The 25,859-nt window shown below is 44.1% G+C and overlaps 2 protein-coding genes across 3 annotated transcripts; one reads left to right on the forward strand and one right to left on the reverse strand.

The window, feature by feature from the left end:
- Positions 1–1,175: 1,175 nt before the first annotated feature.
- Positions 1,176–6,285, reverse strand: rnf2 (ring finger protein 2). Of its 2 annotated transcripts, none has more exons than XM_076975856.1 (7): positions 6,181–6,285; positions 4,896–5,005; positions 4,589–4,749; positions 3,943–4,158; positions 3,185–3,457; positions 2,423–2,594; positions 1,176–2,247 (listed from the first exon to the last, which is right to left on the reverse strand). In XM_076975856.1, exons 2-7 carry the CDS (start codon positions 4,980–4,982, stop codon positions 2,146–2,148), a joined length of 1,011 nt encoding a protein of 336 aa, XP_076831971.1. In that variant the 5' UTR covers positions 4,983–5,005; positions 6,181–6,285; the 3' UTR covers positions 1,176–2,145. The 2 variants fall into 2 exon arrangements, with proteins under 2 accessions (XP_076831971.1, XP_076831972.1); XM_076975857.1 differs by lacking the exon at positions 6,181–6,285 and adding an exon at positions 5,740–6,108.
- A 319-nt stretch (positions 6,286–6,604) lies between these two features.
- On the forward strand, positions 6,605–25,325 carry niban1b (niban apoptosis regulator 1b). Its single transcript, XM_076975855.1, has 14 exons — positions 6,605–6,811; positions 14,951–15,081; positions 16,009–16,137; positions 16,220–16,334; positions 16,751–16,915; positions 18,912–19,027; positions 20,659–20,763; positions 21,078–21,240; positions 21,601–21,788; positions 22,252–22,401; positions 22,559–22,669; positions 22,841–22,948; positions 23,177–23,288; positions 23,397–25,325. The coding sequence occupies exons 1-14, from the start codon at positions 6,757–6,759 to the stop codon at positions 24,659–24,661; spliced, it is 2,913 nt and encodes a 970-aa protein (XP_076831970.1). The 5' UTR covers positions 6,605–6,756; the 3' UTR covers positions 24,662–25,325.
- Positions 25,326–25,859: the final 534 nt, after the last annotated feature.

Raw genomic sequence — 25,859 nt, forward strand, 5'->3', positions numbered from 1 at the left:
AACCTGGCAGTGCACAAGCATTTCCTAACAGGGGGTGTGGCTGGGGGTGGATGCAGGATAGAGAGATAAAGGAAGAAAGGAAATGAGAGAGCAAATGGAAGGGAGATGAAGAGGAATGATGCAATTATGGTGTGGCTTGACTTCACTCATAAATGACAGACCTGGACTGAATCAGTTTATAGCGGTTTTATGTGTCTACTGATAACCCTCTTCTTACCGTTACAAACAGAACAGTGGCTGTGAATTAAAGAAATAAATAAAGTGTCATTTTCCAATTTAGATGAGAAATTGTACTACTCATCTCACATTCTTGTCCTTTAACAAGGAATAATAAGTATTTTTGAATTTGATGTAGACAAACTAGCAAATTCAGGCAATGTTATGTGCTTGCACCATCTGTTGGAGTTTTTCCTTAACGCCAAGGCCTCCAAAAGCTGAAACCATCACCCCGTCAGCACACGACGTTTCATGCGTCTCACATTTACGTATTTGGTGCTTCTCTACAGCGCTTAGATATTCATTAGTGTGACAACATGCCTGCTCCCTGGGAATCAAACCTGTCAGCATACTGTTAGCTCCAGGTTTTACCTGCTTTACCAGTACCATACTAGGATTATTTTGGAATAGATAATCCGCATAAAAAGCAATTTAAGTGTAAACGCACCGGACTCTCCGACACAACCCCACCCCTCCATCACAAGATATAACTGTCCAGGACCCATATCAAAAGGTAAAGGTATGAACTAGTGACCTGAATGTTAGAAATGTACTAGAAAACAACACAGTAAGTATGATTGTCAAGCAGAACTGATTTTAGTTGTTTGCTCTCAACAGCAATTGGATTTCAATATGCCCTAAAATTCCACTTTTGACTTTGTTGTGTACAAATGCTTAGATTATGCCACATTCAGTGTTTCAACTCAGGCATTTTTAAATACTTCTTAAAGCCCCACTTAACTGCTTAACATAACTGTGTAGACCTTTACAATAAAATATACTTCAGCATTATTTTAATAGTCTATTATTTTGTCATCAGGTTGCTTATTACTATCAACAAGTAAAAAAGCAGGTAAATTAAACTATTACGAGTTTTGCAAAAGCAAAATCTGACATTCGCGGAGTAGGTCTCTCTCAGATTTTGGGTAGGTCTCTAAATTTACCAATAATCTGCTGACTGAAGCACTTGCATATTTTTTTATTATTATTATTCAAACAAATAACATGGTATACATCCCCCCCAAATATGAACTCAAATTTATGCAAACAATGTCAAACTAAAATACTGCATGCTCTAAAAAGTTTGTTGTTAATGGAGTTTTTTGTAATGGAATATCAAAAATCTTGTGTACAATTGACAGCTTTTTTAATTATTATTTCTAACGTATAATAAAACAATGGTTGCCTAATGAGATACGTTTCCAAGTTGCCTTATTTCTCAAATGATGTAATATGTACAACCCCAAAGGTAAAAATGGCAGATGATGTAGGTTGAGCAGCTACTGAATGGCGATGTGGCATGGTTGGTGTGGACCGAGTCACCACAGAACCTCAACACTGACTGGGACACTGTGCCAACAAGAGCACGTCCATGGGTTCTGCAAATGTTGACCTAGCAGGAATTTGTCATAAAACTGCATTTCAAATCTCCACTTTCTTATGAGAGAGAAAACTGCTATTAACTAAGAGTGCCATGGATGACAAAATATTACTTAATATGAAGAAAAAAAAAAAAGTCACTACAAAAACTAGTCTTCAGTATGTGGCTCCTCTTCCAGTGGAGTTGTGCTAGTTATTGTACTGGTAAATCTGATCCTTAGTTTGGTGAATGCACCACCAGATATCAATAAGACTGCTGCTCAATATGGGGGGATTGTGTCAATAAACAGACTGTGTCAACTTGAAGAGGAAATGAAATATCATCAAATACCAATATATTTCCCAACGTTACCCCTTCCCCCACCAGCCCAGTTTCCCTACAAAAAGATAAAAAACAAACAAAGAAACAAAATAAAAAACAAAAAGCAGCCACAGTTGGTGAGGAGCAAGGACTCCATGACTAGTATACTCCAAATGAGAGTGAGAGAGAAACCGAGAGAGAGAGAGAAGATCCATCAGTTCTGTCGAGACCCTCAGATCTCACTGGATTCATTTGTGCTCCTTCGTAGGGGCGAAGTACAGCTCCATGGGCTTGTTGACCTTCCAATACTTCTCGCTCACCAGCTCCAGAGAGAAGGAGCCGTTTAGGACCTGGAAAAGGGGACACGGCAGTCATATTGGGGAAGAAGAACCAGGAAACAGCATGTTCACCAAACTTGTTTTTGAGGTGCTGATCAAGTCCTTAGCTACACTACAATGGCATGGAATGATATTGCAGTTGACATTAAATGAATGGCTTCCACATCAAGGCTGTGGCCATACTCACTGTGAACTGGTTGTTAGCTGTAGGGATGTAGATGGTGTACTGCTTTTCGCTGGCTGCCTCCACGTTGATAGGGCTGGCCTCTCCGTTCTTGCGCAGTTCCTCTAGGGCGAGTCTCACGGCCAGGTATTTAGAGAGGTGGTCCACTGTGGCGTTCCCCGAGGTCTTGATGTACCTGGAGACAAAGTTTCAAACCACAGCGATTTACAGCGATCCAGACACTTACAGAAGAACTTTGTCATGTATTCTGAAACGATTTATCTTTAAGAGTGGTACATACAGATTTTCGTCCCAAAGCCCAAGCGTCTTAAGAGCATTAAGAGCTCAGAGGCATTTCATCCCTGAATAGTTTCAAGAACAGTCTCAAAACTTTCCTGTTTAGATCTGCTTTTAGTTAAGAAACTCTAGTCTATTATTTTATAATTTGTCACTTTATTTAATTATTTCTTTTTATCTTTAATTTTAATATTTAATTTTTATCTTCTTATATTTACTTATCTTAATTAGTTTTACTTACTTTACTTTTTTATTATATTGTTTACTTTACTTTTTTACATTTTATGTTATTTTACTTTAATTTCTTCTAACATTTTCTTTTTGTCTTCTCCTTTTTATGTTTCTTTTATTTATACTGTAAAGCACTTTGAGTTGCATGTATGTATGAAAGGTGCTATACAAATAAAGATTATTATTATTATTATTATTATTATTAAGAACTTTCTGGAGTTTGACCCCCAGCAGTGGGAGACGCCCCTTCATCGTTACCTCGTTTGTGCCGCATCCTCTTTCTCCATGAGCGTGGGGTGAGGCCGGAACACCAGCTCGATCTCGCTGGCCCCGTCCAGGGTCATGTCCCCGCCGCCCGTCTCCGCTGCGTTGTCCATGTCCAGGCCCGAGTCGTCCGACGTCTTGGTGCGCTTGATGCTGGGTCCCGCCTCCTGGTTGCTGTGCACAGAAGCGTTGCTGCAGTGTGAGCTGTCCCCGTTGTCTTCCGCGCCACTGCCATTCTCAATCTGGTGCTTCTTTCCGCGCTGAAGTCTGTGGCACAGCGCCGCCCCGGTGGCGGTAGGGTGGAGACGCAGGAAACGGAGTAAAGGAATAGGAAACTTCGTTACACTCAATTCTCAGACACAGCCAGAAGAGGTGCAACTAGGTTACTTTGGCTTGAACATAAATACAGGAAGGAGGTCACAATGCCTTTCAGCAGACAGTGAGGCAATCCATTGAGGAGAAACCTGAACATCCTCTTATAAGTCAATTCAGAGACATAACGAAAGCCATTCTAATGAAACCACTGTTACCAGGGCCCTCCAAGATCAAGCACTCAAAAATCTCAGAACTGTATAGTTGGTCTTCTCACTCTAACAGGATTCAACCTTCATTTGTGACCTAGCTCTGTAGTATCAAAAAAAACTTGTGTTGGGAGTGGTATAAACCACACAGCTACATTGTCCTTCATAAACATCCTCAATAAATATGCTTCAAGCCCATTGTGTTATGTTTAACCAAAAGGCTGCCGGCACCTGTTCATGGCTTGGATCTTGAGACCCTCCTCGATGCTGTGACTGAGGGCCTGCTGGTTGTTGTGCTTGCTGATGCGGGCGAGCACCCTCTCCTGGTGGGCCTCGTATTCATCTCTGCTGGGGTAGATCTTGCTGATCAGGGCGTCGAAGTTGGGGTCAGGGCGGAGCGAGCGCTTCGATACCAGCTTCTTCCTGCACGTCGGACACTCCTTGTTTCTGTGAGAGGGAGGAGGAGGCTTAAAGATCTGGCAGCATGGGTGCCAACTCATACCAAGACTTTAGAAATTAATGAACTGTCTGGCATTGGTGAAATCAATACCAACATCATTTTTTAAAGCTCTCTCATTTTGACTTTGACATTGTTCTTTAGAAACCACCAACACCCACAATTTAGAGCTATTTATGGCCCATTTCAGTCCCCTACCACATGCTTGGTTTTTGTTTTACGGATCGTCAAACCCAACCTGCATTCTTTATTCTTTCTTCTGCCATGCTGTTTAAGCTCTAAATTTCATCATCATCCTTCCGTAGTATTTTGGTCTTCATTTCCAATGGATGAAGCACACATTACAAATGGTTCCTGTATGAATCCTATGGCTGTTTAGGTTAAGATATTGTCTTCTGTATGTGCAAGACCGGAACCTACCCAGATCTGAGAGCTGTGATGATACAGTCTGCACAAAAGCGGTGCAGGCACTCCTTAGTGGTCATGGTGTTTTTGAGCATATCCAAACAGATGGGACACATCAGCTCACTATGCAGGCTACGTGGAGACACGGCGATCTCCAGGCCGTCCGTGATGGCCTCCTGATAGAAGAACAGCAGATTTATAGACCAACCACCAACTATACTGTTGCACAAAAAAATCTAAACATGAAAAACATTTAGTAAAAAAAGAACTGCACTTCTCATATTTAGAAGAATAGTGGGAGATTTGAATGTATAACACATACCTGTGGAGTTCTTTGTAACTCATACAGACTGAGCTCCCAAGTCTTGCTGAGAGGTTGAACTCCATTTGTCTGAACTGTTTGAGTCATCTTTCACCACTAATATAGACAGTCTATTTGAAAGCAGTGGAAAAGAACACATTAAATTATGGGTTTTGGACACATAACAAATATAGCCACCGACTGAGCATACTCAGTAGAACTGATTTCTTGAAAAGAAAATCCATGAAGAATGTTTTGAAACGATTACTCAAAATCAACGGTTTTAAAGCACAAGACTAGTGATCATTTGTCAAATTCAACTACTAACATCGTTGTTTTTTTATCCATCTTGATGATAACTGATGAATGCCTAACTGCGTTACTCCACAATATTACTAATACTCCTAGTTACTAGACAAAATTACTAATACTCCTGTTACTCCACAATATTACTAATACTCCTAGTTACTCCACAATATATTACTAATACTCCTAGTTACTAGACAAAATTACTAATACTCCTAGTTACTAGACAAAATTACTTATACTCCTAGTTACTAGACAAAATTACTTATACTCCTGGCTACTCCACAATATTACTAATACTCCTAGTTACTTCACAATATTACTAATACTCCTAGTTACTCCACAATATTACTGATACTCCTAGTTACTCCACAATATTACTGATACTCCTGGTTACTCCACAATATTACTAGTACTCCTAGTTACTCCACAATATTACTAATACTCCTGGTTACTCCACAATATTACTAATACTCTTTGTTACTCCACAATATTACTAATACTCCTGGTTACTCAAACAGCATTGAGAGTGTCTGGGGCGCGCGAGCTAACTGGTTACCTCAGGATGATACAACAAGTTAGCCGGCTAGCTAACGTTAGCTAGGGAAGGTTCTTATAACTCTTTGTGTTATCGCAAACGTATGGCATCTAACCAAATAAACAAACTATCTAATAAATGTCTGCGTTGTCCGTGCCTGAATATGGCAGCTGTAAATAGTCACAAATATAATATTCCTGAGTGAAAATACGCGTGTGCTGTTTGTTCGTTTGTCCCTTGCGCTGTCAAGAAAACGCAGATAGCAAAACGCACGGGCTAGCTAGCAGCAACGGACGCTAACTCAGTGGCAAGCTAACAATACTGTTGGTTTTGTATACAGAAGCAGATTTACGATCTAAATCAGTCAATATATTATTTGTGCAACACACTGTACACTGCGATGTTCTCCTAACAATCAAATGGCAAGTAATACAATAATAAGACAGCTGTTTACATACTTACCTTTCTATGTTGTGGGTATTGCCAGCGCGTTCTGGCGAGCTCAATATGGCGGATATGAAGCGCGCAATGGAGTCTGGGAAATGTAGTGCTGCGCTAAAAAACATCATGAGAGACGACGTCTAATCATTCCGACACTTAGTTAAAATAATTTAACTTACATAAATATGTCACTATAATAAGACTCAATTTAAATTGCCGACAGCTATGTAAGATAATAAGATAAAGAAGTTTAGTTTAAAATCCGCGAAAATTTGTATTTTATATTAGTGTGAATCTAGATGTTAAAAAGCTGTGTGTGATAACTTCTACCCGTGAAAATCTTTCAGGTCAATTTTTAAACAAAAAACAAAAAGTACAAAAAACGAGCGTCTCCTTCAGAGCTGAAGTGGTGAGCAGGCGAGCAGGCGGCGCTGCAGTTAGAGTAATGTGAGGAAGTTTGAGATGCAGGAGATTCTGTGCAGTCGTTTGGTGAGAGTCGCGGCGAGCGGAGCGCTCAAGAATTACTGATTAGAATAAAATCAATCTAGAGGACACAGACGACACGGACGGGACCGTTAAGAGAAACCATTCTTCACAATGGGAGTATCTTCCTCCAGTCTTTTAGACGAGAGTAAATCTAACTACATTAGAGGTATGCTCCCAGTTCTTAAATATCCGAAGAGTTTGAAGACAGTGATATAGCAGTTAAACGAGTCACTGCTGGGACTGAAAGTCTCTCTTTTAATGCCACCACTTTCTCTTACCTTGTTCCATGTATTTGTGTCTAAACGATATCCAATATTTTAATCGGGGACCTTAGCATCTGGGACGTTATGTGGAAGAGATATTGTAGTGCACCGGGCCGATATTCAAACTATGTCTAAGTGATTGAGGCAGAAATGTTATCGATTTTTGTAAGGTTGACCAATTTACCTTGATTACTGTCTTATTTAATTTCATGCTTACACGCGTAATGCTCCCGTCCCCACCTTCTCATTCCCCGCTCTCCTCACTCTCTCTCTCCTCACTCTCTCTCCTCACTCTCTCTCTCCTCACTCTCTCTCCTCACTCTCTCTCTCCTCACTCTCTCTCTCCTCACTCTCTCTCCTCACTCACTCTCTCCACACTCGCTCTCCACACTCACTCTCTCCTCACTCACTCTCTCCTCACTCTCTCCTCACTCACTCTCTCCTCACTCTCTCCACACTCACTCTCTCCACACTCACTCTCTCCACACTCACTCTCTCCTCACTCTCTCCACACTCACTCTCTCCACACTCACTCTCTCCTCACTCTCTCCACACTCACTCTCTCCACACTCACTCTCTCCTCACTCTCCTTACTCACTCTCTCCACACTCACTCTCTCCTCACTCTCTCCACACTCACTCTCTCCTCACTCTCTCCACACTCACTCTCTCCACACTCACTCTCTCCACACTCTCCTTACTCACTCTCTCCACACTCACTCTCTCCACACTCACTCACTCTCCTCACTCTCTCTCCTCACTCACTCTCTCCTCACTCTCCTCATTCATTCACTCACTCTCCTCACTCTCTCTCCTCACTCTATCTCCTCACTCTCTCCTCACTCACTCTCCTCATTCATTCACTCACTCTCCTCACTCTCTCTCCTCATTCACTCTCTCTCCTCATTCACTCTCTCCTTTCACTCACTCTCTCCTCACTCACTCTCTCCTCACTTACTCTCTCCTCACTTACTCTCACCTCACTTACTCTCACCTCACTCTCTCCTCACTCACTCTCTCCTCACTCTCCTCATTAATTCACTCTCTTTCCACGCTCACTCTCTCCCCATTCATTCACTCACTCTCCTCACTCTCCACATTCTCTCCTCACTCATTCTTCTCACTCACTCTCTCCTCACTCACTTTCTCCTCACTCTCCTCACTCTCTCCTCACTCACTCTCTCCTCAATTAATTGTAATGTACATTTATTTTGATTTTCCGTGATATAGATTTACATTTATACAGGAATGGGGAAATATGCATATTCAACATCACGGTAAATCAGTATCTCGGCTATGAATGGTTTTAGTCCTAGCTGAGGTGGATGTACTTCCTTCCTGTGTGACTGGGAGCACAGCTGCTCTGGATGGTTTTCCTGCTTGCTCATCTGGTGTGTTTGGACCGAGTGCTGGTCTGAAGAGGAAGCCCGTTCTGTTATTCACCCCGACGGATTGTTCAGCTCCAGCAATGGAATGTTTCACATCCTTGTCCTTACTATTAAAAGTCTGCAAACCAGAGTATAATGAGGTTTTCAGTGCTCTGGGTGTTGTGTTAAGTGTAAGACGTAACACCCTTACTATCAAACATTGGCTATATTACATGACACATCTTTGAGGCCTTGGGTAAGCCATTAGTAGAACGTGGTTTGCCGTGATATAAAGGCCCCCAGTGCTGGAGTGAATTAGTTCCTTGTGCTGTGATGAGTCAGTCCATTTGCCACATACCCTCAGTTTTTCTCAAGCATGGTATACATGTTTGCTCAGAGCAACTCCTGGGTACAGAAATGCACAGATTTGTGTTGACTTCAAAGGCCATGTTGAATGTTGACTGTATGAACTGTTTTTCACAAATATCCATTCACGTTTTTTTCTGGTTCACATTCTTGTTCTTGTTAGGAACATGGCATCCTAATGTCATACTCTGTCATAAACCAGAACTACTATGGTGCTGACGTGACTAGCATATGCCAGGAATCACTGCAACCATCTCATGAACGGCAACTTGAATGTGTTATTAATTAAGGGGACACGCCACACCCACTGATCCTTCCACTCAACTCCCCAAATGATGTCATGGTTTATTGGCATCAGTTGCGCTTGGGACGTGGGACCTGGATGGAGTTTGGTTGGTTTCTCCCATATCAAACGTGATGAGATCTGTCTTTCTCAGGCTCTACCTAATTCTACTCCTGCTGTAGATAATGAAATAATCATTACGTTCTGGAGCCATCCTGCCTTTTCTAAGGTCTGAATCGCTTCAGTGATGTTCTTGTACATTTACATTTACATTTAGGGCATTTAGCAGATGCTCTTGTCCAGAGCGACTTAAGTGCTTTGCATCTGTTCACAGAATACATCCTAGATAGTAGCATAGACAGATCAGAATTCAACATGCCATTCAGCCAGACTACTACTACTACACTACAGGAATCAATGTCATTGCCTGGAATTGCAAATAAACACAGGATCAAACCTAAACAATGGGAATTAAAAACTGAGTCCAAACAGCTAGCTGAAGATTGCTCCACCAACTCAGAGCCAGGACAGAGAATATTCTTGAGGTTGGTCCTCTGTGGGACTTTAAACATGGTGTTTCATGGCTGTACTGGTCTGCAGCTGTAGCTCGAGTAAAGTGAAGGGTCACCACAGATAGAGGAAGGCTGATGTTATCTGTCCACACTGTGGTCTTTTGGTCCTTTGCTGAGGTGACATTCTTAACTACGAAGGCCCTTTCTGAAACGTTTTAGATGCCGCATTAGTTATCCAGCTGTTGTTGTCATTAAGTCTGGTCATGCTTTCTGGGTATTTTAACGAGGGAGCTAGTGGACATGAGATTCAATGTCTGATTCACTGGATTAACTGGTGCAATAGTCTGTTATGTGACTCTTCGGTTTCACTTTCTAATGTAATGTACTCTTCAGTTTCAGAATCCGAATCAGTTTCAGAATATCATGTCAGAAATCCATGAATTGCCTTTTGTGTAGCCACCCATATTTATGTTGTCTTTTCCATGTAGTCCCAATGGGAGACTTAGTGCTATAATAGTGGCATTGAATGATTTAAGATGCCTGTTCTTCCTCTAAGCAAAAATGTCTCCATACTCTTATGTGTCTGTGGTTCAAATCCCCATATATTACTGTCCCACAAGGAGACCACGTTTCATTATAGAGCTATCTAATGTGGCCTGCCTCGTTAGGAATTGGCGTTTCGAGTTATTTGAGTGTTTTGCATTTTTTGAAGCGTGCGTTTGAAGGTCATTCGGGGAGAGAAGGTCATCCTTTTTGGGCCCTGGGAGTCCATGGCTGTCCACGGCCTGTTTTGGTGCAAGTCCCTCCACTCTCTTGCCGCCTCCTCCCTGTGAGAAATGCACACGTGTCAGATGTTTGTGTTTCCATCGTTGGCATGATCTCCTTCTCATCTTGCCATATGGCAGGGGGCTGAAATTTTCCTCTGTTGCCTGAGAACTTTCTAATTTCAGCTGCTTTTAAACCCAAATGTGTGGGTCCTCCTGTTCTGTTTACCTTCCTGTCGCATTTGAATGTATAGCCAGAATGTATATCATGTTTTTGAAGGACATACCTCTTTTTTTCTGAGGTTCTGTGTATTAGCGGTCATTTTTAGGTTTTCAGCTACTCTACACTGAAAGGTAATCCAGTCAGTGGAATCACACACATCTACTGTGTTGTTTTCTTCTTGCTGATTTAATGCAGTTTAAACCAAAAGAGTAGATACTTTACCTCAGAGTTCTCTCTCTCTCTCTCTCTCTCTCTCTCTCTCTCTCTCTCTCTCTCTCTCTCTCTCTCTCTCTCTCTCTAAAGCATTTCATTGCTAGTTTTACTGTGTATGACTGTATGTGACAAAAAACTTGAAACTCTAAATGTCTGCCTTTCTCCTCTATCTCTTTCTTCTCTCTCTCTCTTTTCTCTCTAACTTATTAAGTGCCACAAATCTCTCTTCCATTTAGTGACGGTACGTCAGACAGCGGGAAGAATAGCTCTCCCAGCTGGATATGCAAGCAAGCTTGGGAGCTGTTTGTGTCTCTCAGTGGAGGTCTCAGACTACACGTCTTCCAGGGAGATGGGGAAACAGGCTGTACTAACGCAGCCAGATACACCAGCAGACCAGGACTATACTCTCGTCTCCCATACTGTCAAACTGTAACGTTAACATGGCGTCAGCTGCTGCGTCGTTGCCTGTTTATTACACAAAGACTTTGGAGCACTGCGTTGTATTTCATGGTCTTCAATCGAACAAGTCCTTCAAAAATATTGTTCATAAATATTGCCCTTATTCAGGAAAGTCTTGTAACTCTTAATTCAAAGAAATACAGCATCAACATACTGGAACGTTACTTCAGGGGTTGCCAGTAATGATCTAATATGGGCAGTGTTTCAGGTCTTCACAGTGTCAATATTATCTGGTAACAACATGTAATAAATCAAGACATGGGAGTTTATAATGCAGTAATGTTGCCAATGTTGATTCAGCAGTTCACTTTGGCTACATTTACAGCAGCAATTTGTGGTTCATTTAAGGACCAGGCTGTAGTGACTGGACCGTTGCAGGCCCAGCGAGGGAGAAACAGGTCCCGTGTTGTGAGGTGACCAGCGGTGGCGTATGTGCGGGGTACGAATCCCTCTCTGCAGGAGCTACTGGAATCCCAAGCTGCCCTAGAGCAACCCAGCTTTGTTTTGTGGCTTGTTACAGGAAATGACCCCATGCAGTAATCTCTGTGCAAGAGTGCAGCTCCATCTCATTCTAATATGAGTGTCAGTACATAGAGCTGCAGCTGAAGTCAAACCATCTCACAGAGTCATAGACAGCCAGTTAGAATGTGGAGCACTGGGTGGGTTTGTCCCCCGCACAACTGATGGAGTTTATTCGTCATACGTTTCTGACACAGGTGCCAAAAGCAAGATTTAAATTACACTGTAATATATATATATACACACACACACACACACACACACACACACACACACACACACACACACACACACACACACACACACACACACACACACACACACAGTGTCTGCCTAGTGATGTGGGATGAATGTTGTGGTTTTGTACTAGAGCTCGAGGTCTTTCGGTAGTTCATCACTCTATCCTCTTCCTTTGCCCCTGCGGAAGCCTCAGACTACACACACGCACACCCACACACACACACACACACACACACACACACACACACACACACACACACACACACACACACACACATACAGGGCTGCAAATGAAGGTTAAAAGGCATGCACAACTTCAAAAGCACAAGCCCGGCACCCACCTCTGTCAGGATATCCACTCGCAATAGATATTATAGATCATGATGCCATATAAGACCCTGTGTGCGTGTGTTTGTGTGTGTGTGTGTGTGTGTGTATGTGTGTGTGTGTGTGTGTGTGTGTGTTTGTGTGTGTGTGTGTGTGTGTGTGTGTGTGTGTGTGTGTGTGTGTGTGTGTGTGTGTGTGTGTGTGTGTGTGTGTGTGTGTGTGTGTGTGTGTGTGTGTGTGTGTGTGTGTGTGTGGCCTGCATCCGCACGGACGCTGCAGGATGCGGGATGCAGGATAGTTTGACACTAAAGTCTCTCAGCAGATGTGTGTGCGGCCATTGTGCTCCCAGTATCTCCAGGCCGCTAACACTCAGCTGTGTTCTGTTAGCGTGCTACGATACGGTGGTTCCTTCAGGACCGCGTGTGTCTGCTTAACGCATCAAACGAGAGACGGGGCATGTTCATCCGTGGGCCACATCTGGCCTCTGAACTGCTGGTTGTCCGTGGTATGTTTCTCTATAATCTTCATGTCATAAGTTAGTTTCCTGCCAAAGAAGCACAACACCTTTCATGTCTCAGTTGCTACACGGAGCAAATCTCGTTGTAGTGGTCCACTTATCGTTCAGGGATTACCAACACGCTCTGTGGAGCTGCATTATGACGTACGCTCATGAATCCTCAGCCCCTGTGAATGTAGTTGTAGCCTGTCTCTCCCAATCTTAGCACGTTGAAGCTTTATCTTTAATACATCCTGTGATTTTGCAGAGCTGTAATTACAGAGCAATTATATTCAATTATATTACATTACCCACAAGTTCCTTTGACAAAATGAGATATGGTTATCGCTGACAGCTATTTGAGAGCTATCTTACTGCACCAGACATTGTGATAGTAAGGTGAATGGGTGGACAGGAAGAGCATAAACACTTTATTACGGGTTGTACACAGAAAAAAATGAGTTTTCTGAAAAGACTGGGCTGAGGCACAAGACCATAGAGGCCAGGGGTGCGGGTGTGACCGGACTTGAACAGAACGGGTCCTGGTGCGGGTGCAGAAGCTTGGACTGCAACATTGCAACACATGTGACCATGCTGTTGCATTATCACTTCCTTCCTTGCTTGAAGTGGTGCAATAGAGTTTAGGGTTTAATGGGCAATTTGACTAAACTAAGTTCCTGTAGAGTCTTGAGTAGTTCCAATACAGCTGAGTAAAGTGTTTTGCCATTGATTCCAAACAATGCTGTGTTGGGCTGTTTTAGTCATCATGCTGTGCTAAATTTACTGAGTTGTTTTGCTTCAACAGCAGCCTCAGCATTGGCTTGTGAGACTGAGTGAGGGCTTGTGCACACGTGTGTGTGTGTGTGTGTGTGTGTGTGTGTGTGTGTGTGTGTGTCTGAGGAAAACCATCCAAACAGAATCTCACAGGAAACCGTTATCTCATCCTCCTATCCTCCAGAGCACAGCTGGCTGCCTCTTAATCCACTTATCACCCAGCATTTGGGAGTTTGCCACGCCCACCCCATACTCTGAGCCACGCCCACCGCGTGCTCGGAGACTCGATCGGCATCCTAATCCTGCATTGTTTGTCTCACTGCGAGCGGCCTGTAGATCATACACTGTGGTTTGGTGCATGTGGCGTTCCTCACTGGCACAGGTACCAACACCTCTTCTACAGCACAGCACTCTTAAAGGTTCTTATAGTGTTCTTGGTGATATTTTGAGAATTAGTACTCAGCCATTTAAAGATTAAAAAATGGAGTGCACCTTCTGAATGGTTTTTAGAGCTCCATGCAGCCAGAAGGCTCTGCCAAGCACAAGGTACAGTAAAGATAACAAAAGTATTTCAGCACTTCTAGAAGACACAGTAAGGCAGTGGCACAAGACTGCAGGTTTGAATCTTTATTTCAAGACGAATTGTTGCAAAGTTTTGCAAACTATTGCAAACTATGGAAAGTTATCTTTCCTCCAGATATAGTTCTGACTGTAAAAATATGCAGATACTGTGTACCCCAAGTGCCCTGACTTTCAGGTAGCTGTGTGGAGAACATTTTAACTGTCAGCTTTTCAGAAAAAACAATATTCTAAAGAAAAGCCCTAGTTTTATCTGGAGTCTTTAGCACATTGTGGTAAACAGCAACAAAACGCTTTTGTAAGAACTAAGAGAGCGTTGGCTTTGGTGCATGAGATGCAGCGTTGCCACTACTGCCACTACTAAGAGAGAATTCCTAACTTATCCACTTTTTCCTCTGAACGTTCAGATTTAAGGAAAACGATCCAAATGGAACAAGTTGTGACCAAATTGCTGAAGTTGGACAGGAAAGTGGAACAACTCTGTCACGGCCTCCGTACCATTTTGTGCCACGTTATTTTGGCGGGGGTGTCAAGTGCGGAGGAGACGGCCGCTTTTCTCAGTAATGCATCACAGACTGCAAATGCAGTGGTGCAAAAGGTTTACTAACCTTTTCTGGTGTTTTAAATGGTCCATTGTAAAATCATACTCTTTTCTTAAGGACTACTCAACAGTGTAAAGATTGTAAGCTTTCGTACTACCACACTACATAATGTAGAAAATAAAAAATACATGGAATTTAATAAAAATCCCATTTTCGATTGCTGAAATTGAACTCCATCATGAGTCAGCGTGGCAGCATGGGAAATGCTCGTTAAATTCATATTTCTGTTTAGTAACTGGTGCCATATTGACCCATTTCATCTCAGGAGCTGTAGTAAAATTGCACAATCACACTTCCCATCCCCCCCGCGTGTCTGCAGGACGGACGGAGGCGGAGCTGAAGAACTTCAGCCCCCACTACAGGAGGCAGTACAGTGTGGCCTTCTTCTCCCAGCTGCAGGAGGAGGTGGAGCCACAGCGATCAGGCCACACCCACCTCCTCAAACAGAAGGTGCCTTTGCCCTACAAAACCCTGATGGCTTTGCTCAAAGCAATTATGATTATGGACAGTCATTACCTTGACTAATGTGAACTCATTTAATTTAATGTCACTGTGGACTTGTACTAATAAATTAGATGTATGGCTCAGTGGAATCGAGATGATCTCCTGTACGGACATACGTGATTAATCGAACATTAACGGAGTAATGTTCGATTAATCACGTATGTCCGTACAGGAGTAGCCTCAGTGACATCAGTGAAGTCCAGATTCAGGAGAACTTCATTATAGATTTGAATGGAGTAAACCTGATCTCATCCCTGTGATTATTTGATGAATCAAATTAGTAGATATTTCATCCCCTACGCCACCACGGCAGTGTTGCTATCTGTCCAGGGTATGCAGCAACATGACTACCAATGCTTTTTCATGGGTTTGATTTCCTGTTGGAGACAGCAGTTGATACTCTGATATGATTTGCTCCAGTAAAAATCTAATAAGAGTATCTGACACTGTAATGGACTGTAAGCCACCCTGACCAGTAATATATCAAATAATATATACCCACTATATACCTGTAATTCAGGTCCCTTGACTTTCAAAGGGCTCTTGTTAAATAATCCTTCACTGTGATGTTATCAGATTTACATGGTGTATTACCTGTATACACCTAAGGCTAAACTTAATTACATTTCATTATGTCACACCTTTGACAAAGTTGAATTGAATGAAATTTGAGTTTTATTTGAGTAGGTAGGTAATAGGTAGCAAGGTAGAAAATAAATTTCTGATAGTGCTTTACCAGTGTAGAAATGTGCTAACACAGCTAACAGCAGAAACAGCCATCAGACATTAATTAAATCTGACATATTCGGTGGGGCCATGTTGGATTGTAACTTGTTTGTAACTGGACGCTGTGTCTCTGTGTGTGTTGTGAAGGAGGCGGTCCAGGGCTCAGACGTCATTTACACGGACAGCGTGCTCTACTATGACGACTGTAAGAAATGGAAGGAGAGGTTTGTGGTGGTCCGTGCAGACTACAGCCTTGAGTTTCACGACAGCCAGGAGGTACAACCACAGTTCTATAAAACGATTAAAAATATATAATTTTGGAAGTGCTTATGACATTATGGTGTTTATGTCCATCCAGTCTTTCACGAAAGGATGTCCTGCACGCTACATACTCCATCCAACAGGGGGCACTGTGCTGACTTCAGAGGAAAAATATTCTGCCCTGGTGGATAAGGCTTTTCCTGACCTGAACAGTGAGTTTGTCTGACCTCTTAAAGATGTCTAGAGCTTTTTCAGGACTCTCCTTGTTGTGTAAGAGTTGGCAGGATGTACAAATCAAGCTCAGGACCTCCACCATACTACATATGTATATTATATTATAATAATAGTATAATATTCTCACTGCTTTAACACATCTGAATAAGTTAATCAATTACCAGCTAAGTACACGCTATTATTAAACATTCATCATTTGAATCAGGTCTATTAGAGCAGTGTAAGCATAGCATCATGCAATGATATCAGCCTTCGGGAAGTTTGAAGTATCTTAAGCTGAATTTCACGGGTCCCTATTTTATATCAAACAGGGAGTCATTTCTGGCTTTGACTGACTGCTGTAGTCTCTTGAACCCTAACCCTTCTCACCTGTTTGTCACGGCTGCGAGTCCAGGTTCCAAAGAGGATGTCCCGTCCCCCATGGTGACGGTGCCCGGCCCGTTCCCCGTGTTCCTGAGGCTGCCCTACAGGAGGGACTCATACTTCAGCTTCCAGCAGGAGGAGACGCAGGCACGCTTCGTCTCCGTGCTGTCGGACTGTGTTCGTCACCAGAACGGCGGTAAAGTGTTCTGGCGTGCATGTGCTTGGACGTACCGTACACCCATACGACTCTCACACTCGCAGACATGGACACACATGCGTCCGTGCTCTGTCACGGTCACACCAACACACGCTCCCACTGACATACACAAACGCACAAATAGCTTTTTATATAGCTATAAGCAGTGCCAGTCAACCAAAGGTGTCAGAAATATTCACATACTAGGGTTTAAAAATACTTATGTAGAAGTTGGAGTATCGACCCAATCTTTTTACTCAAGTAAAAGTGTAAAAGTACTGGTTTCAAAACTACTTAAAGTATAAAAAGAAAAGTACTGGTAATATAAGGTCATTAAGGCCGCATCACAGGGCCAATAACTCCCCCCAAAAAACATTTTTCTAAAAGCCATAATGGCTATAATGTTATATTTATGTCAATGTTAAAAATAAGGCATGCACTAGGCTATCTGTTTCAGCCGCATATATGCCCATTGAAAACGAATGCATTTTAGTACAATGCAAATTTATTAAAACCATATTGTCACGGTGACAAGGGAGGGGAAGTGAGGGAGTGGTGCACGACACATTTATTACCATGACGACAAAGACACGGACGACAAGACAAATCTCGCTGGTGTTTAGCTGGAACATTTCGCTCGAGTTTTCCGAGGCTCTGCCATGAACATCTTCATATTAAGCTACACATGTCTGCTGTGTCATTACTGGAGTGTGACGTGACATGTGCGATGGATCACGCACAAAGCAGTAGTGTGTGGGAAATGTAAGGAGTAGAAGTATAAAGTCGGATGAAAAATAATTACTCCCAAAATTTCTACTTAAGTAAGGTATTTGTACTTCGTTACTTGACACCTCTGCAGTCAACTATGATTAATGATGGATCTCATATGGATCAAATATTGGTCTGCATTATTTCGACCAAATATTTAGAACAAATAAAGTTTGTTGGTTGGTGGATTGATCAGAATACCCTCAGCTGTGGGACGTCAGTCACGTATCAGGAAGCTCACAGCACAGACACATTTGCATATTGCATCCTCGCACAATATCAGTATGCACCTGTTAACAATTCTGATACAGCACACAATATTGTATGACCCTATTGCATTGTGGGAGAGTAATGATGCTAAAAGCATATTGAAAGGTTTAATAGTCCTGGTATTAAAAGGAGCTTCATAGCTCCATCTCCACATGCACTGAAGAGGTGCTGTGACTTCTCCTCAGAAACACACTGCATGGCGTCTAACGTAACTCGCATACTGTTTTACAGCAGAAGTACAACACCGAGAATCGAGAAAAGTGACTCCCTCGTTAGTTTAAGGCTGTTTGTCTTTGGTGGTCTTGGTAACACTCTAATAATATCTGTGCTAGTGAAGCTGCTCTTCCTGTGCTCGGTGGGGGAGGCTCCGCCCACCAGCGGTTAGCTCGGCTCTGCAGAGTAGCTCTACATGTCACGGCATCCAAAGTAGCACCCGGTGGCGCACACAAATGAAACTGCTGTTTGCACACTTTTGTTGTATATGCGCGCGCGTGTGTGTGTGTGTGTGTACTTGTGTGACATATTCCCTAAATACCAATATATCTGCTTGCCATAAGTTACAGAAAGTGACAGAAACACCATTTATTCCAGTAGCCACATTACATATCACCGTGGCCCGGTTTCGCAGAAGGAGATCTTGGTAGACTGTTGGGAATGTTGTCAGTTCTCATGCTGTTGAAGGGCTGTCCTCTGATGCCATGTTCTCCTTCCAACAAGCCTTCCTCGATCTTCATCCTCCCCTTTCTCGTGGTTATGGTATGAAAGTGGCTATGACAGGGCAGCTTCTGCAAACATCCTCACACAATGTTCTCTGATGTATTACACAACCAGCGCTAGTGAATTAAAGCCAGAATTCTCTTCTGACAGAACACAGACAGTGCGATTTTTGAGCTTGTTTAATTATGCCTCTTTTTCTCTCTCACTGTATATCCTTCTCTCTCTCTCGTACTCTGTCCAGATTTTCTGAAAAAGACAACATGTGAAGTCCAGGCCTTCTTGAAGGCCATTCTTTTCTACAGGCAGGAGAAAGGCCACTATGAATCATGGGAGATGTTGGTGGGCACAGACACTCAGGTGAGATTGACTCCGCCTACTCCTCACGGCCCACCACTACTGTGGAGTCGTTGGAGTACATGCTAAATCACAGCTGTGTGGAAAGAGTGTGTGTGTGTGTGTGGGTGTGGGTGTGTGTGTGTGTGTGTGTGTGTGGGTGTGGGTGTGGGTGTGGGTGTGTGTGTGTGTGTGTGTGTGTGTGTGTGTGTGTGTGTGTGTGTGTGTGTGTGTGTGTGTGTGTGTGTGTGTGTGGGTGGGTGGGTGGGTGGGTGGGTGGGTTTTTGTGGAGAGACAGGCTGCGTGCCCTGCTGTCACTCGGGCGTTCCTCACTCAGCTCGGTCTAACTGATTTGACCACAAGGGAAACTTAAACCTCTCTCCCTCCCATCTCACACAGCTCTGTCTGTTGTGGGCTTGCCTAGAATAACAGACATTTACAGATAAACAGATGGTCGTACTAACGGTCAGACTACAGGCAGACAGTCACATGAACAGTACTACAGACGGAGAGGTGGGCAGGCAGGTAGACAGGTGGATGGACAGATTCACAGACAGCTTTTAACTCATCACAGAACAAGGAGTCATTGATGTGATAAAACTTCTAAAGCCTTTAAATTTAAATGAGCAAGTATTCAAAGGCACAAAAGAAGTAACACAGTATCATTTATTTAGCGTTAATGGACTACAGATATCATCTGTTTTATTGTCAATATCATACATATTTGTGCTTCTGACTTCTACGGTTGCTTGAGGTTACATTAGGGTTAGTCACAGGAAGGCCATGCAGGAAAAACCTCGTCTTTCCTCCCAGTGCTGGGGTACGCTCCCCTTTCACCCCCGTTTATCGCCCCAATCTGATCTCACTGGAAATCACATTAGTGTCATCGTGCTATTGTCACACCCAGACATTTGTGTGCCTGTCATCTCACACCCTGAAGGAGCACCGTTCTCTGACATCAGAGCACACCACAGCACCACTATGGGTTGTGACATAACCAGCACATCTAGGGATTTTGTCTGGGAACTACATTTATCTAGTTTCTGAGCAATATTGATACAGTGGTTCTCGAGAACGTGTCTCCTCTGTGCTGTCTGCCTGTACTGTCCACGCTCACTTAATACGACTATTATGGCGTTTGCTAAGGTATTGCAACCACTTTCCAACAGTGAGTCAGATCAGTGTGACAGTGCGTCACTGCAGCCCTATTCCTGCCAGCAGTGTTGTAGCATGAGTCAAAGAATACCTCCATCCCCACCTCCACCCAGACCCCCACCTCCATCCCAACCCTCACCCCCACCTCCACCCCACCTCCACCCCCACCCAGACCCCCACCCCCATCCCCACCCTCACCCCCACCTCCATCCCCACCTCCATCCCCACCCTCACCCCCACCTCCACCCCCACCCAGACCCTCACCCCCACCTCCATCCCCACCTCATCACCACCTCCATCCCCACCCCACCTCCACCCCACCTCCACCCCACCTCCATCCCCACCCAGACCCCCACCTCCATCCCCACCTCCACCCCCACCTCCACCTCCACCTCATCCCCACCTCCATCCCCACCCAGACCCCCACCTCCATCCCCACCTCCATCCCCACCCCCACCAGGCTGGTGAGTTGATGGTGAGTGTGGTGTTCTTGTTCGCAGGTGCTGGCCAACCTGGTGATGGAGGATCTCCTCCCGTCCCTGCAGACGGAGCTGCTGCCCAGGCTGAGAGGGAAGAAGGCGGAGAGGAAGCGCGTGTGGTTCGTGGTCAGTGAGATCAGACCCTCCGTCTGCTATTCATAGAGAACTTCCCCAGAAATTCATTTCGACATCAGGAGAAACGTGTAAAGTCTCAGCTAAACACTGGGCTTTCTGATTGTCGTTCGCAGTTTTGTTGCTGATAGCCAAAGTTAGATGTTATGAAATTGCTCCACTCTAAAGCCAGTAATAGTTTACAGCAGCCTTATGATGGCTTATGAATGAATTATACAGTGGTGGTTCTGTGTACAGGAGGGAGTGGGTTTGTTGGAGATGCAGTATTTACTGGGTGAGCATGTTGGACAGGTGTTTTTTTCTTTCAGACAGTGGAAGCTACCAATGAGCTGGTCCAGGAACAGCTGAGGGTGGGGCTCCTGGCGTTGAAGGAGGAATGCAGTACTGCGGCTAAACAGCAGGAGGCGATCATACGCGCCAACATGGATCAGATCACCAGCTCCAGTACCTTCCTGAAGACCAAACTACAAGGTGTGGAGGAGTTAGAAAAACTGTTTAAAGTGCTGGATGATGATTTGAGCCATATGTCTGTGTTAGGGTTCGGCCACACTGATGTGGTTTTATTATTCAAACCATTGAAACATTGGATGGTTTACCCCAGGCTGTTAACAGTGTGCTGCAGTTTTAATACAAGTATCAGGGCAATCAGTCAGGGTTCATCCTCATCATTGGAAAAATACCTGAATCCCCAATTTCACATTTTCTAAAACTGATCCCCTATCAGTTGGATTAATCAGTACAGACAGATTTACACATATTGTCAAAAAAGCTCATTTGATAATTTGCGTGATGGTGTGTTCATGACGGTCTAATCGTGTGTGCAAACTGCAGGGCTGGTCTCAGAGCCAGCGATGAAGTTCTGCTCCGAGAGCGTCGTCCCGTTTCTGGCCTCCATCCTGGAGGAGCTGATGGGGCCAGTGAGCTCCGGGTTCGAGGCTGTGAGGCAGTGCCTGGAGACAGAGTTGACCCGCGTCTGTAAGGACTTCCCCCCTGAAGGGACTCCAGAGGAACTCGCTAAGGTAAAGTCCGGGGTCAGCCACAAATGATAGCAGGCGTCTTTAAACCTGGAGCAGACGTCTTAATATGACTGCAGCAGTTTGTAGAACACTGATGTAGCCTGTTACAGGAAATGATAGTAAAATTCATTCATGTAACACTTTTTACAACACGTGTTGCCACAAAGCAGCTTTATCTGGATCCAAATATCTAATGAGGAAGCTGGTGGAGATGTAAAAAAGTAAAAAAGGCTTGGTTGTAATTAAGCAGGACCAGTGAGGACTTTGTGAGGACCAGGACTCAAGAGGAAACCAACCTCCCTGTGCAGCCCTGGTTTTGAGTGTGCTGCACGTCCACGTTGTATTTAACTTTGTGAAGCCAAATGCAACACAGCACTGTTGAACTTTGGTGGAGAACGTTGATATTTGTTGGAGATCATGGGGTCTCTACGAGCTAAAAACAGAGTGTCTGTTTCATGCCTTCAAGGCGTTGGCTGAGGTGGGCGGCGGCGGACGGCTGGAGGGCTGTTACCGTCACGTGAGCGTGCTGAAGGAACAGCTGCAGGAGCTTCGCAATCGCTTCAAGTTCTCCAACTCCATGCTGCTGGTCCACAACACCCAGAGTCACATGCAGCAGGTGGGCCGCAGGACCTCCTGATGACCCCAGGGTCCAACTTCTGCATTTGTGGAAACATGGCTCCCTCTGTAGTTCACCGTGATGTAGTTCAGGGAGATAAGAAGTTGTGTATATTTTTGCAGCCATGTTCATTGTATGGGTGTCTTGCTTGTTTTAGCTGATGGAGAACGCCGTGTACACGTTCGAGATGTTGCTCCAGTCAGCTCTAAAGGACAAAACTGACAAACTCTCGTCAGTCATGGAGAAAGCCAAGATACGTGTGCTTAAGGTGACTGCTTAAGTAACCACAGGGCCCTTCGTTATCACAGCCGACATACGTTTTCCAACGCCATCTTGTCACTTAGACAGCCTCTAAATCACAGATGGTGAGTGATTAAAACTTGGCAGTGCACAGCTAATAGTTAGCCTTATTCTAAATAAGGTTTTCCCATCATTTCAGCAATATGATTATGACAGCAGTACGGTGAGGAAGAAGATTTTCCAGGATGCCCTGGTGGACATCACCCTGCCTGCCATCAGGAGGAACCTCGCGCCCAGCTGCAAAACAGTACAAATGTCTTTCACTTGAAAACTTGACACATGCACATCTCTGCAAGTTATGACAGATTTAAGGGTTCAGGGTTTAATTTAAGGATTTTAAGGCACTGTGTTCTGTTCTAACAAATGAGTTTTTGTTGCATTTCGGACTGTGTGACATACAGTGGTAGTAGGGCATTACCATTTGTGTGTTCAGTTACTTTGAATTAAGACTTTTGGGGTTTTTCCCTTGTTGAAGGAACTGCAGAACTATGAGCAGCACATCTTTGCCGATTACGCTAACTTCATTCAAGTGGAGAACGTGTATGAGGACGTCCTGCTGAAAATTCTGAACGATGAAGTCAGCAAAGGTACTGAACTGCTTTTCCTTTCAGTGCCTGTGTGAGCAGCACTGTCACATTAACATGTTTTAGTGTGGTCGTCCCTTGCCGACGCTCCTGTGTGCTCTTGCTGTGCAGTGGTGAAGGAAGCCGCCAGTCTGAAGAAGAACAACCTGTTTGTAGACAGCACAGATCTCCAGTGCATCAGTCAGGGCAGCCTGAACCACACGCCTCCACGCTCCGCCCCCTCCAGCCCAGCCAAGGTACTCGCCGCTGCCGCTGTCACTCAAAGCGCAGAGCAGAATCCCCCCTCCCCATTGGTGGGCAACGGCTGTCTGGAGAACCAGCCAACGCAGGACGGCCCGGTTGTTCTTGCGGAGGGGAAGACGGAGATTACAGCTACGGCATCTCAGCCGACCGACGTCGGGTCGTCTAAAGCAGCCGAACCGTTGGCGGTGTCTGATATTGGCCCTGCTGTTCCTGAAGATTCTTCGACCACACTCGAAACGGCCGCGCTCAAAGCCGACGCGTCCATAATGGATTCCACAGAACCAGCCTGCGGTCGGGTTTCGGCCAATAAACCTGAGGTGGCATCGTCGTCTACAACCGAAGCCACGTCGCCTACTCAGGAGGCCCCTGTGAGGGCAGCTTGTGAAGTTTCATCTGAGGCTGGAACTCGGGGCCCGTCAGTCGCCATCAGTCTTCGTGCGGCCCCTGAAACGACTATAACAGAGGAGATTCCCGCTGAACACAGGCATGCCATCTATCTCGTAGCCCCGGCGGGGTTGGGGGCAGGAAGTCCCGTTCCTCTCGCAGAGGAACGTGACTCTGACGGGGCCACAGAGGGTCAACGTGTCAGCACTCTGGAAGATGCAGAAACGAATGCTCCAACCCCTTCGCTTTCCCAGTTCAGTGAACCCGAGACTGCACCTGATAACTCACCCCCCGAGGTGACTTGCATTGGTACGACCCTGCCTAACATCTCGAATGCTGAAGAGACCTCAGATTCACAAACAAAAGATGACACAGCCACTCCAATGGAGAGCGATGCTTGTGCTTCATCAGGACCCACTGGTGACGGTGGAGTCAGTGAGGCTCTGGTGCACAGTGTGGAGAATCCTGGGACTGGGAAGAGCACTGTGGTGGAGACCTCCACAACAGCCCAAGCCCCTGCACTCTCCATCGGCACTGATCCTCCAGCAGGGGGCAGCGATCGTCCAGCCTCGGCACCCATAGACAGTGAAGGCACCAGCTCAGGCCCTTCAGACCAGGATGCCTCTACTGGAGACCCAGAAGCACAGGGGCCCCTGGACTGCGTGAAGTCAATCAGAGACCTGGTGGTGGAAATCATCGAAGTGGAGGATATTGTGAGTCCTTGCCCAGACAACAGAGAAACGCAATAGAGGCTTTTATTAACCGTGTTAATATTGACTCACGGGAGATGTGCTGTGTCAGTGAACTAATGCACAGTAGTGAACAACTAAACAAAACAATTGCTACTAACACTGATAATATAGACTGAAGAAAAATTCTTATAAATATTGTAATTGAATGCTAATGTTTTTGTACACTGACATTCTGTGATGGCAAAATAATATCAAAATTTTATATATAATCAAATTAAGATAGGAATTCTGACATGTTTTACATTTCTTAAAACATTTCTTTTTAAAACACTTTAAAACTACTAACATAGAAGTAATTGACAATTTGACTGCTAAAATTAGAAAAATATATAATTTAGTTAATTTAGTTTAAGTAAAAAATGCATCTGTATTGTGGTAAAATGTAAAAATGAATTGACTTATTTTTCTACAACTGGCAATCTTTGTATTACCTTTCCTGAAAATGCTAAATATGTTTGTTTTAATTTGTGCTAAATATATTTGTTTAAACATTCATTTTTGGATCCCCCTCCCCAAATGGATTTTTATGGTACATCAGTGAGCTCAATATTAGTCTGAGTGTGTAAGCTGGAACATTCCTTATACTACAATGCTGTTAATATATATTGGACCAACAAATCACCTCTTTCATACTAAAAATAAACTGGCATTTTGTACCCACTATTATGAGTTTTCCTTATTAAATAACAGAAACTTTTAACATCTCTTATATCAGGGGTGCTCATTACGTCGATCGCGATCGAAGGAAGTGTCGGTCGATCGCGAAGGAATGTGCGTAGATCGCGTCACATAAAATAGTAGTAGATCAGGGATGTCAAAGTCAAATACACCGAGGGCCAAAAAACCAAATTTGCTACAAGCCGAGGGCCGGACTGGTTCAATGTTTATTAAAACATATTGAAATGATTGCACATAGCCTATTGAACCAAGACCTAACAGTGTATATTATTTAATGCTTAAGTGAATAAAGCAATATTTTCTTATGGATCTGTCAGTAATTTCAAGTGAAAACAATTTTCAACAAGCAAACAGATAAAAACAAACTTCCTTCATAGAAAACATGTCCTGTACATTAAATGAATAAAGTAATAAAGGTTTGAAAAGTGCTGGAATTTAGGCTAAAGTACTTAAAAATGCAGTTACAAAATTCGAGAGGTGCACGACCTTGCGAATCGACAGCGCGCGACGCCCTCGT

This window comes from Brachyhypopomus gauderio, chromosome 16 (genome assembly GCF_052324685.1).
Source record: "Brachyhypopomus gauderio isolate BG-103 chromosome 16, BGAUD_0.2, whole genome shotgun sequence".
Lineage (NCBI taxonomy): Eukaryota > Metazoa > Chordata > Actinopteri > Gymnotiformes > Hypopomidae > Brachyhypopomus > Brachyhypopomus gauderio.